This window comes from Argiope bruennichi, chromosome 6, assembly GCF_947563725.1.
Source record: "Argiope bruennichi chromosome 6, qqArgBrue1.1, whole genome shotgun sequence".
In the NCBI taxonomy this organism is placed as follows: Eukaryota; Metazoa; Arthropoda; class Arachnida; order Araneae; family Araneidae; genus Argiope; species Argiope bruennichi.
The window spans coordinates 84,609,187-84,622,832 of record NC_079156.1 but is presented as its reverse complement, the minus strand read 5'-3'; the positions used below and the strand labels follow the sequence as shown (position 1 = coordinate 84,622,832).

The window sequence follows — 13,646 nt, the reverse complement described above, 5'->3', positions numbered from 1 at the left end:
TCGTTTTTATTTGAATTTTTTTTAAGACACTGAGGCTTAGCAAGTATTATCGGCCTTTTCTTAAAACAAACTTTATAACAAATTTATGAATTATTATGTTTTCGAGTCTACAAAACCAATGATTTTATTTCTCTTTTATGTATCTCTCAAACAATTTTTAGTAAAAAAAGAATAATAATAATAACAATAAATGAATAATTAAGAAACTTTATATTAATGTGGCAGTTTTCTTAATTGCATTGCAATTAAAAATATTTTAAAGAAAAAATCAGTTTATTGAAAAAATAACAAGAATGAGTTAAAATGAATAACTTTAATGCGAACGTTGCAATTTTTTCTACTAAGGAGAAATCCATATTACGCTGAAAGAGAAGTTAATATTAAAATAAAAACTTAGAAATTTTAATAAACGAAACTGTTTTCTTTACCAAACTGCCAACCGGATTACTGATGATGTACAAAAATCCTTGATGTATACTTTGTGCCAACCCTTCGATTTTCTGTTCAAAAATCATTGATATATACCTTATTCCAACATTTAGATTTTCTGTTACACAGTTAAAAAAAAGTATTTACATTTGGATGAATTTCTTTGAATGAACTTATCAACTCTGACAGTTTGAGATTCTTTGTTTTCTTCTTCAAACTGTGGGCTCGATTACTAACAAAAATGAGAAAAAACAATAAAAACGTAAAAATAAGATAGAAAATGGATGAACAAATAAGAGAAACGCAGGCTGGGGCTGTCCTGCAACCCACGAAAACTATTTGCTCGCAAAATTAAGTGATTGATTTGATGATCAATGCAACCCTCACCCCCATTGCATTTAGAAGAACGAGAGGTGTGAAAAGGAATAGATTCAGCCACGAGAGCGACCAAATCATCTCTCTCTCTCTCTTTTCATTACATCACCATCGTCTTTTCTCTCTCTCTCTCTCTCTCTTTTATTTCCATCATCTGTTTTAGAATTTTTTTTCTGGATTCTTGTTAGTGTTGCTTCAAACGGGACGTTAATATAACTTAACTAAACTGGATTCTTGTTACATCGAATAGAATCATATTTGGTTTACTCAATTATATCTTTTTTTTCTTTTTTTTTTCCCCCTTGTTAGAGATTACTTTTCGAAAAAAATGCGCATAGGTCAAAAATGCTGTGGAGATGAAAATTTTATGTGGAATTATTTATAATCAATACTGAATGTAAAAGCCTTGAACTTCGCAGATTAATTATTGCATCTTATTTGATACTCATTTTCAGATGAGGATTATAGAGCTACTTGGATGAAAATAGAAGTGATTGTAGGAGGGCGGCCCAGGTAATTTTCTCTGCTACATTATCATTTCAACATCACATAATTTTCTTTTGACAAAACTTTAAAACAATTTTATCATTATGTTTGCATGTATCAAATTTCACATGAAGTTAAAAATTAAAAATTTATGCTACTTATGAGAAAAGCAGTCCCCCTCCCCCACCTATTAAAAATTGCAATCTCTAGATAAATATTTTTTTTTTTTTCAGGACTGCTAATTTCTGAGTTGACGAAGCTTCAAAGGTTAGATGCAGTTTCATCTCATTCCAGATTCCTTCGTTACCATTGTAATGACGAAGTACACAGTTTACATGATGTAGAGTTTCAGCTTATGTTGATCTATCCTTTCTAAAATTCGCCAATTTCAATTGTTATTTGATTTTAGTTGATGTGTCAGTAAAAGATGAATTGTCTGAAATAAATTTCAGCAATGAAGAAAAAGATAGCGAAGAAATTATCACATCTTTCATTAGATATCTTATGAGCTCCACTGATAAACTTCGAACTTATTTTATTTGTTACCATATGAAAGAAAAAAAATGTTTAGAATTTTATTCGATTTGTAATGCTGTCCCACAAACATGCTAGAGCATGATTAGAGAGTTTTATTTTAATTCATTACTTATTTGCTTGCCTTTAAAACTATAAAAATAAAAAAACATGCAATTAGTATTCAAGACATGCAATAAAATGCTTTATTTATCACTTTTATAATAAAAGCTTAATTCTAAAATTAAATTATTGTTTACAAGACTATGTTGAAATTAACCAGTAATATTTCGAAATATATTTAATTTATTACTTTTAAAAGAATTTGCATTATGTTTGCAATAATTTAATCTGTTTATCAAAATTTTACTTATGTGTGTTTCTATTTATATGTCGTCTTATTCTTGTCTCTTGTAAGATGTAAAAATAGTGCTTTTCTGTATTACATTACCTGAAGTAGTATAAATTTAAAGTAATCATGACTTCACTTCATTGACCCAGATGATTGTTATTTTATTTGAAGTGTTCCATTATGCAATTAATATTCCATGTTTGCATGCATTGCATTTATTGAAGAAAAAGCACATATTTAAATAACACGAAAAATCCACTGACGGGAAAAAAAAAAATCCCAACACCAAGAAGGACTTGTGTTAGATAAACAAAATTTGATAGGCATGATTATACATCTGAAAGATGACATCGATTCAAATTTCGCGCTTCCCGCATAAGTGTGGCGCTAGTAGCGTCACTCAGAATTCACATATCAGGCAGGTTTGTTTTAAATGCGTGCTGTAAAGTTCGTGAGAGTTATTTATCTTTGAAATCTGACGTATTGAGTTGATGTTAGCCAAGAATGCCTTCAAGAAGACGAAGAAGCCATTATCAACAGCTCTCCGAGTTTGAACGAGGTCGTGTAATATGGATACGAGAAGGTGGATTTGCTTCCCGCGATATTGCAGAAAGATTGGCCTGGATGTATCCATTGTGAATGATTACTGGGAGCAGTGGTCAAGAGAGGTACTGCCTCAAGAAGACCAGGTTCTGGACGGCCAAGTGGCACTACTAATAGGTAAGACCGCCATATGCGGCGTACGGCTGTGGCGCATCGCACTGTGTCTGCGGCAGAAATTCGAGCTACAGTTGGTACCACAGTGACACAACGAACTGTTAGAAATCTGTTACTTCAAGGGCAGCTCTGAGCCAGACGCCATGTAGCGTGCATTCCACTGACTCCAAGCCATTGCCGTTTGCGACGCCAGTGGTGTCAAACCAGAGCTCATTGGTGGACGGAATGGAGATCTGTTGTGTTTTCTGATGAAAGCATGTTCTGCCTTGGCGCCAGTGATGGCCGTGTGTTGGTCAGGAGGAGGCCAGGGGAACACTGCAATCAAACTGTCTGCAGCCTAGATACACTGGACCTACACCTGGAGTCATGGTCTGGGAAGCAATTTCCTATGACAGCAGGAGCACTCTCGTGGTTATCCCAAACACACGGACTGCAAATTTGTACGTCAGTCTGGTAATTCAACTTGTTGAGCTGCTATTCATGAAGACTCACCCTCATACCGCTGTTGTAATGCAACGTGCTCTACAGAGTGTCTAATGTTACCTAGGCCTGCAAGATCACCAGATCTGTGTCCAATTGAGCACGTATGGAATGTCATTGGACGACAACTCCAGTATCATCCACATTATCACTGACCGTCCCAGTATTGACAGAATAAGTACAGCAAGCATAGAATTCCATACCACAAAGTGACATTCGGCACCTATATGACACAATGCATGAACTTTTGCAGACTTGCATTCAAAATTCTGGAGGAAACATCGGTTATTAATGTAACAACATTTCACATTTGAAATGCATTTTCTTGAGCTTAATTTAACTTGTGATCTTAAAAATTTAATGAATTAAAAATGTTAACTAAACAAATACATTGTTCAAATTTCATTACTCTACGATAACTTTTTCTTGGTGTTGGAATTTCTTTTCCGTCAGTGTATTTTGATACTAATCGCACCAAGTAACAAACTTTGACGGCGTGTTGAATGGTTTAACAGCAGAAAATTTGCTGTACTGCAGCGCCGCCTATCATAATTCGTTAGTTCGCTACACATCTTTCAAATGATTGCAGCAACTATTGGTATTTCAGCAAACTTGAAATAGGAGTTGTTGTTTTTTTTTACTCGGTTTGGATATAAGCATGTGGTGTAAATTCTACTGATTCCGTAAATTCTTTAATGCAATTCGATATTTTTTTCTGCATCATATCCTCAAATAGTTATTTTTTTGTCAGACTACCTTATTACTTACCTCAAATGAGAAGATTTTTTTTTTATGATTTATAATTTAGTTGATTAATAATTATTAAATAGGATAGTAAGCCATATAGAAAAAAATGCCTTCCCCCTTTTCTTCCCCATTCTTAGTTTTAATATTAAGCCATAGTTTCCCATCAAAATTTTTATTTCTTGCCTTATTAATTAAACTTTCTTCTCAGTCCTTTTGTTTTCAGACTTAACATTAAATAGTAGTTAAATCATATATGCCATAAAAAATAGAAATTTAAAATAAGTTTTTTAAAATATTCCTTTTTTTTTTTTTTTTTTTTTTTTCCTTACGGTAGCAAATAACAGGTTATAAAAAAAATTGATTAAAGAAAATATTTATATCTTTTTGATCCAAAACATAACATTTAAATAAATACTGTCTTGAGTAATTAATTTAAAAATGTTCCGATTGATCCCAATAAGTCATAAATTAAAACCAAAATGTATGTACCAATGTATTTCTTGTTAACTAAATTTGTATTGATTCAAATTTTCTTTTCTGACCATTCTAGAAGCATTTTTCGAAAACATTGCGAAATCTAAAGATGAAAACAAATTAAAAAAGATTCGAACATCTTATTCGAAATGTCGTAGTTATAGGAAGAAAAGCTACTTGTTCAAAAAGAAAATGTTTTAGAACTGATTCTTTTATCTTCATGTTATTTGTAAAAATGTAATCTTAATTATAAAAACAAAATGCACATTTAATCTCATTAAAACATATATTTCAATTTTTAATGATGGTTCATAGATTTTCTTTCTCAAGATATTAATTTATAAATTAATATTAAATTTTTATATTTAATTAATAAATTTATTTTATTAACCATATTATTTTTGATGTCTCGTACAACGCTTTATGCTTCGATTTCCACATTTCTGATTTAAACAAAAAAATATTTTTTTAAAAAAAACGAGCAAACGAAATGTATTTTTTTATGACTATTTTCTACTTTTAATATATTGCATAGTTCATTATCGCACTAATCATTATGCAATCTTTCAATATAATTTCCTCAAATTCACTTCTCTATGATAATATTGAATCGAAAAAGAATATATTGATTGTTAAATTCTGAAAATATCAATATAGTCACCAGGAGGAAATAGAACAACTGCACAAAATTCTAGCGTTCCATAAAGCGAAAAAAAAAAAAAAAATCGTTAGCAAAATTCCAGTTTTATAAGGATGAATGAAGTCAAATTAAATCAAAGTATGTAAAAATGATTTATTTGGAGGATACCTCTCTTGGTTCAGAAAAGCGAACATAATTTTTCGTAAAAAATGCATTTGTAAGCTTTTAAAATACTTTAAAAGGAAAATTGTAATTTAATTTTAAAATATTTTTCAGGGCACGTGACCAGATAAAACTATAAATGTAACGATTAAGAAATGAGACACTTCCTTTTTCCGGCGTCGAACGCGTAAATCTATATTTAACCCAGTTGGCAGATAATAAATCTCCCCCTTGATTTTTTTAGAAAAGGAGAAAGAAATCGGAATAAGAAAAATTGGTTTCATATCACGTTCATATTTGATAAAGTTAGCAAAACATTGGAAATAAAACGCTTCTATATGTGTCATGCTGTTTATAAGCTGTATGTGTTTGAATGCAGAAATAATATCTGTCATGTTGATAAATCAGGTACAAAAATTCATTACACATATTGCTGCAAATTAAAGTTACAGATAGTAATAAAATAATGTATTTTTATGTTTTGTATTTTATGAAATTTTACATTCAATCTTCATGTGCAACAAAACATTTTTTTTTTTCTTTCTGAAATATATGTACATTTCACGACACGCAGAAAATTAGACTGCATACAATATTTTCCAATCTCTAACTTTCTCGTACACAGGCATTAGTTAACAGGTCGCTGCCGTTTGTTTCAGTTCTTGATATTCATTGTCTTTTAAAATGATGTTTTGATCACAACTTTTGAAGCTGAAAAAGAAAAGACAAAAAGATAAAGAATTTTTCACATAATACACATTCTTAAAATTAAAAATTATCGATTTAATAAAATTTTAGTTTGATAAAAGATAATCAATTGAAACTTCTCTAAAAAAGTAATTTCTAAAGTAAAAAGTACCTCTTATTTAAAAAAAAAGCGGTAATTATAAAAGATAAAGTAAAGCGGTAAAGATAAATTAGCATAAATCTTTATGATAAGAGGTTGTGGTGGTAACATCATAAGCCAGCTAACAACTTCCGGAGAAGAGTGTACACTTTCGTCTAGTGGCTTTGTTACTCGGCTATGAACCCTAACGTTGCGAGTTCGAACCTCAATCCGCACAAGGTGAAGTATCTAATAAAAGGAAAATAATGTAAAAATAGGTTTGAAATTCAGTAAATGCTCTCTAGAGTTCAAATTTCAGTTTTAAACACATGTGTATGAAAAGGATATCCACTAGTTCTGTGCACTCAACCATAGCAAACAAATCGACGCTTCAGTAAACAATTTGTTTTCTCAAATGCTGTCTCATTTTGTATTCCAGTCAGTGGCGTAGGAAAGCGAGTGCAGCCCGCATCGGGTACCAACTTTATGGAAATGACAAAGATTTACTAGTTTTGTATCAATGCTCCTTTCTGTTACATAAAATAACACGTTAAATAATTTACAGGTGCTTTTGCAATTTCTAATTGCAGCAAATTAAAGATGCATTTTATGATACTATAATGATTTAATATTATTGAATGATTCGTGGAGTTAGTCGGTTTGTTATCTATCTCATTTAAGCATTACATTTTTTCTTAATTTTATCCTTTTCTGTTGTATAAAGAAGCATTGACTTTATGCATTCTGTTGCATAAGTTGTGTTAGAGAACTTTTCAAAATTCAATATAATGAAGAATTATTTCAATTCTATTATATACTAAGCACGACTCTCATACTTAGTTATTTTTCCAACTGAAAATAATATAACTAAAAGTATCAAATTTGAAATATCGATTATCGATGCAAAACAAAAAAATTAGGAAGAAGAGATTTTAAGTATCATTTTATGAATTAGAAATTAGAGAATTTTATCTGGTAAACAATTGAATTTCCATTAATTTGTATAATAATAAAAAGTATTCAGTAGGTATTATAACAATTGAAAAAAGATTTTTTTTTTATATTGCACATTAAACTGGCTTGGCAATAAAAGGATTTTTTTTTTCATTCACAAATAAATGCTTACAAAATAATTAACATTATTTCCTCTTTACTTAAATAATTGAGTAAAAAAATATATATTGTCAATTTTTTTATTTTATTTCATATTGTAACGGATATGACATGGGTTGCCAAATTAAAACTCCACGTGTCAAAAAAACGTTGCTACGACACTGGTTCCAATTCTATTTTCCTCGAAAACTTTCAGAAGAAACACGATTCTATTTTCTTTGTTGCTCCCTCCGAATATTGAGTGAATGATAGCGATAGGTTAAGACTGCTGTGGAACAGATCTCATATTACGTAACTACGCTTCTACTTCTGGCTATCCATCTGATCGTGGATACGATGCAAAAGAAAACAGATGTTTTAAAATTAAGCACATGATTCGTGTTTCATCTTGCTGGTTTGTCTTTGCTATTATTGCACTGTACATATTCTTCTTTAATAATCTTCTGTCTTTTAATAATAATGTTACTTTTCGGAGCTGGTATGGATCGTGTGCATTTGCTTGCAGAGTACTTAGTAATTCACCCATTCATATTAGAATTATATAATATATTCAACAATTTACAAATCCAATTAAGTAAAAATTATTATATATTCACATCTGTAAACCTGTATGAATATTATGCTTATTATGTGAAAATTAGATTGTTTTAATAAGTTTTCAAACCAATGCATTTTTTTATTGCAATTAAAAAATTAATAGCTTTAAAAATTATAAAATTATGATTTGGCATTTTTTTATTATAAAAACGATTATACTTTGTAAAGTTTTAAAAAAAATTTAAAGGGTATTTGCCCCCTTTTTAATTTAAAAGAAGGAAGCTTTAAGGAAAAAGAAGGATGGGTGAATAAAGAACAAAAATGCTTTTTTGTTCTTTATTCACGCATCTGACCCTATAATCCAATCAAATAGCCATGAAAAATATAAAAATTTTATTGGTTTAAGTTGTTGAATAAGCCATCATAAACAGATCAAAAGACTTCTTTACGGACACCGGATCGGAAAAGATTATTTAATTTTTTAAAAGAAAAGTTTAAATAGAAGAATTATATATACTAAAAAGGTCTATACCTGAGCTATCGAACGTTAAGATAGCTTAAATAGATGAGTAATAGATTTTAAAAAGCGTAAATTTGAGCAAGAATTTCGTTATTTTACTTAAGTATGCATTACACTCATGAAAATGTTTGTTAAAAGTTTCAGTTCTGTATAATTTTTTAAAAATTTCATCTTTATCAGAAAAACAGAGTCGTTAAAAATGCTTATAAATACTTTTCTTATTAGTCCGAATTTAAAGGGGAAAAAAATCATACTCAAACAGAATTGTTTCTAAGACTTCAGATGTATATGATTCACCACATACAAAAATTCATCCACCTAGTTTGTTCCACGTTTTATTCCTCATGCTTTCTAAAAAACAGGTAGATTAATCGACATACAAACAAATTCCAAGTATTCGTTTTAGTCTGATTCGGTGACGTACGAGGTAATTTATCAAAATCTTGTGGTCGAATATTTTAACAATCACAATGGACTAAATAAGTAAAAAAATACAGATCAACAAAAAACATCTTACATGTAATCTCCGTTGCTGTTTGTGATAGTGACCGAGGCAAGTCCAAATGTCTCAGCTCCCTTAGTGAACCATCCGTTATATCTCAAATATAAGGCCGTCACTTTACTCAGTGTTTTCATAACATCGTTAATGGGCAATGCTAACACTTTTTCGCCACCAGGAGACAGTTTTTCGTCTTTCCTAAATGAAAAAATAAAATTATAACAGACGACACCGAATGCAGGTTTTCATTAATCAGATACAAATCAGAATAGTATGGAATTTTTCAATTATAAAAGTTAGTCCAATACAAGTCTGATGTTTCAGAAAATCAGTTTCCATCGTTGAAATTTTGTTCTATTGGGTAAAAAAATAATCCTTAAAACAACTAGTCGGAGTCCTCTTTCCGACTTTGCGCATGCGCCCTAAGAAAAAGTATTATTCTCCCTCCCTTACATAAAATTGTAGATTTTGGGTAATACCGTAAACGCCACAAGCGTTAAGATTTTTATTTTCAGAATGCCACATATAAGCGTTATATGTTTCGAAATATATTGTCGAAAACCGAATGTCCATTTGGACAGTTTTTTTTTAATCTATTTAAACCAAAATTTGACACAGAATTATAATTGCAGTTACAAGATTACATACCGAATTTTATTTATTTAAATTATTGCATTTTTTAGGCGTTCGCATACGAAAAACAGACACACAAATGCACAAAACTACATAAATTTGGTTTAAAATTTGATGCGGGTCTCCAAATGCGGATCTCAAGATGCTAAATTTGAGTACCAAATTTTATGTATCTAGCTGCTCTAGTTTTGTAATTATCATGTTCACTTGCATGAGTACATTCAGGCAGATAAGACTTCTTATGAATGCATTTCGTTCAAATACTAGATACTAAGACCACATGCCAAATTTTGTTCATTTAGCTCAAAGCGTTTTTGAGTTATTGTAATCACAGACAGATAGACAAACAAAATTTTAAAAATGCATATTTCGGATTAAGGGAGATTCTGAAACGGAAAATTTGTCAAAACTTGAATTCCACAAGCCGAAAAATAAAAATTCAAAAATTGATTTCGATTTTTTTTTTTTTTTAATATTACAATATTATTTTTTTTGTATACTTCGTATTTGAGAAAATTAAATTAATAATATTAAATATTACATTAGTTAATATGCTTTATTTATTTTACGAGAAAGTAAAAATGAATAAAACATAATAATATATAATATTTGATTTAATCAAAAATGCTTTTCTAGAATGCATCTCTTCTTGCAACTGCAAATCCATTTCAAAGTTTTTAATTAAAAGAAAATATTTCATTTTAATTATCTATTTTATAAAGTTTTGATGGATTAAATTTGCTGTTTCGACCAGTGAAAATTTATTTGTCAAAAATATGATTGTCATTCATTATTACTAAACATGTTTCTTCGTCGTTTTTAGTCCATATGAGTTATTCAGATATGATTTGAAACAAAAATAAACAAATAAATAAAAAATTCTGAACTTCAATTTGTACCGAACATAAGCACTGAATAATACATATAAGTCGATTAATTGAACAGTGAAATGAATACATTTATATAAAAAGTGTTTCAGATATTGAAATATTGAAGAATTGTAGTATAAAAGAAAATTAATGGATCTCAAGAATGATTCCGAAAACGCTGAATTCGATTGCGAAAATGCTGAAATCTGCATTTCTAGGAATTAAATAAATAAATTAAGAGCCTAACTGTGATTAAATTAACAAAAGATAAAATCGTTTGTAGATATAACTATAATTCAACAATTTTTAAGGTTAAAACATTTTTTTATTGAAATACTAGCCGCCTTTGGTGACCAGCCGGTTCACCAATCTTAATGTTCGTTTAAATTTTAATAATTAAATAGATTGAACCGGAGTTTAACCCCCTTCTTCTCCAAGTTGCGATAACGCGCAGAAGCTGGCAATCTTTATTATGCACTATTATTGAACATCTGCTCCTTTGCTTTTGAACATTTCGCTAGGCCGTTGTTGGCGATTTTTAAAAATTCCGCCAAGCAGGGGGTTAAACTCCGGTCGTACCATTAAATATTTTACGCAATTCCAACTTGAATAGATTCTTCAGCAAAATATTTTCAAATTTTGATAGTCGTATAATTCACTCTTAATTTTATAAAGGCCTTCAATCATAACGTGATATGTATCTCTCTAATTTTCTGTTACCCCTCGTAGAATCTATGCTTTAAATTAAAGTGTAAATGATTAATCTGCAATTAATATAATATTTTTTACTGAAACAAAGCATTTTTTTAATAATATGATTACTGATAATAGAGTCACTGAGCGTTTAAATTTTATGGGCACTAAAGAATATCTTTCTTAATTTATGTAATATCTCAAGAATTTTTTAACAAAATTTTCTCAGATTCATCATGAACAGATCGATTCATTAACAATGTTTAATTTTAAATGCATCAAACACTAAGAAAATAAAATGAATCGTTTAAAATAATCGGTCGAAAACAGGTTTAAAAAAACTACTTAAAAACGATGTACTTAAAACTATAAGCATATACAAAAAAATATATAACTAACATAAATACAATTTAATTACAAAAGCATGCAATTAACCTAAAAATAATTTAAATCATTGAAAACAGGTTAAAAAAAACTACTTAAAAACGATGTACTTAAAACTATAAGCATATACAAAAAATATATAACTAACATAAATACAATTTACTTACAAAAGCATGCAACTAACCTAAAAATAATTTAAATCGTCCGTTGATAATGGTTGTCATGGCAACAATCGGAACACAATGAGCATGCGTGAATTTTCTCCGCCAATTACGGTAACGCAAATGCGGGAATTTTTCTACGCCAGTTGGGGTAACACTATGCAGATTATACATTTTTAATTTCCTTTATTCTGTGTTATTTTAATTCAAAAGTACTTCAGAATGAATCTGAAACATGGAGTAATTAACAATGTTTAATTTTAAATGCATAAAACATTAAGAAAACAAACAGAATCGTTTGAAATAATCCGCCGAAAAACGTGAACCCTAGCCTCATTACTGCTGGGAGAAAAAAAATACTGAAGCCTTACTCATTTGACGGTGGGGAAAATGGAAGATTTTTTTGGCGGAAAAGTTAGTTTTTAATTAATAATTAAAATTTCAAAAAAAGGGACCCTAGGTGCACATTCTCGACCTCTAAGGTATACATGTACCATATTTGATAGCTGTATGTCAAATGACCTGGTCTGTAGAGCGCCAACACACACACACACACACACACACACAACACACACACACACACACACACACACACACACACACACACACACACACACACACACACACACACACACACACACACACACATTGAGCTTTATTATAAGTATAGATAAATACAATCCGGAATAATTCTCGAATAGGATCAGAAAAAATTTGCACACTTTGTAATTATGTCAATGTAACTAAGCTTAAAAACATTTTTTCATTGAATAAAATATACTGCTTCAAATACATCTGACGATATTTTTATACATATATGACTTTTTTTGGAAGGTAGAGAGGGTCGGAAGGAACCTGAATAAAAAATATTGGGTCGCAAATAACGGATAATCTCTGTGTAGTAAATCAACTAGTGAATACATCTATTTTCTTTTCATTAAGTAACTAATGTTCTTTTTTTTCTTTTTTCTTTTTTTTTTGTATATATTGGCAAACATTCAATGAACTTGCCATTTTTATTTAAATGAGTGTGCACGTCTTTGCTCTCGCAAAACAAATTATAACGTTAAAGCATGCAAACAATTTTCAATGTGTGCTTTGATTAAAACCAGAACTTACTGGCTAAGAGTGATGTTTTCCTTATCTCCATTTCCACCGACTAATGTCAAAATCATGGAGCCAAACGATTTCTTGATGGTTGACGGATATCGAATTGTTAGCTTGCCAACTTCAGCTAGAAAAGAAATTGATATATGAAAAAAAGAAATGTTATATCGATCGAAGCATATTTATGAATGTTCTTCAATCATTTATATGAATTTCAATTAAACAGGAAATACTTTTGAAATAATTTAGGAATTAGTATAGGAAAAATGTAATTTGTAATAAATTAATTTTTATTAAAGCGTTTTGAAGATAAGTATGTTTATTTAGAATTTAATTCCAGATAAATAATGATGATTTTATGTCTCTAATAATATTTTATATTGATACTGCTAAACCGCACTATTGTTTTATTCCATAAAAAATGTAATATTATGTTAAATATAACTTGGTGTATAAAATGGAATAAACTTTTAAATGTAATAAATTCGTAATAACTGTAATAAGTTAATTTTGATTAAAACGTTTTGAAGATAATTTAATTCTAGATAAATAATGACGATAATTATGTAATACTATTAATATTTTATGTTGAACCTGCTAAATATGCAATTTTATTTAACTCTGTAAAAAAATGAAATATTATGTCCAATCTAAATTCATGTATAAAATGGAAATGTAAATAATTCCTTAAAATCTTACTTGTGTAATTAATATGCTGTTTTATTAACTTATTTCGAAATAATATAACAAAAACAATAAATTAACTAAAAAAGGTAATGACTTTCGAATGCTTAATGATTATTGTTCATTTATATATATATATATATATATATATATATATAAAAGAAAGGTATCTAGCAAATTCTAGTAAAAAAGAAAAATCCTTTAAAAATTCACAAGTTTACACTTATCATTCCTAATAATATAAT

At 29.3% G+C, this 13,646-nt stretch overlaps 1 protein-coding gene across 1 annotated transcript in view; it reads right to left on the bottom strand.

The window, feature by feature from the left end:
• Positions 1–5,828: 5,828 nt before the first annotated feature.
• LOC129972744 (pancreatic lipase-related protein 2-like) overlaps positions 5,829–13,646 on the bottom strand; it is a 51,230-nt gene continuing 43,412 nt past the window's right edge. Inside the window, exons 6-8 of the mRNA XM_056086987.1 lie at positions 12,730–12,844; positions 8,889–9,068; positions 5,829–6,086 (exon numbers count right to left, since the gene is read on the bottom strand). Coding sequence (XP_055942962.1) covers positions 6,008–6,086; positions 8,889–9,068; positions 12,730–12,844 — 374 coding nt within the window. The 3' untranslated portion in view covers positions 5,829–6,007. The remainder of the gene's footprint in view (positions 6,087–8,888; positions 9,069–12,729; positions 12,845–13,646) is intronic.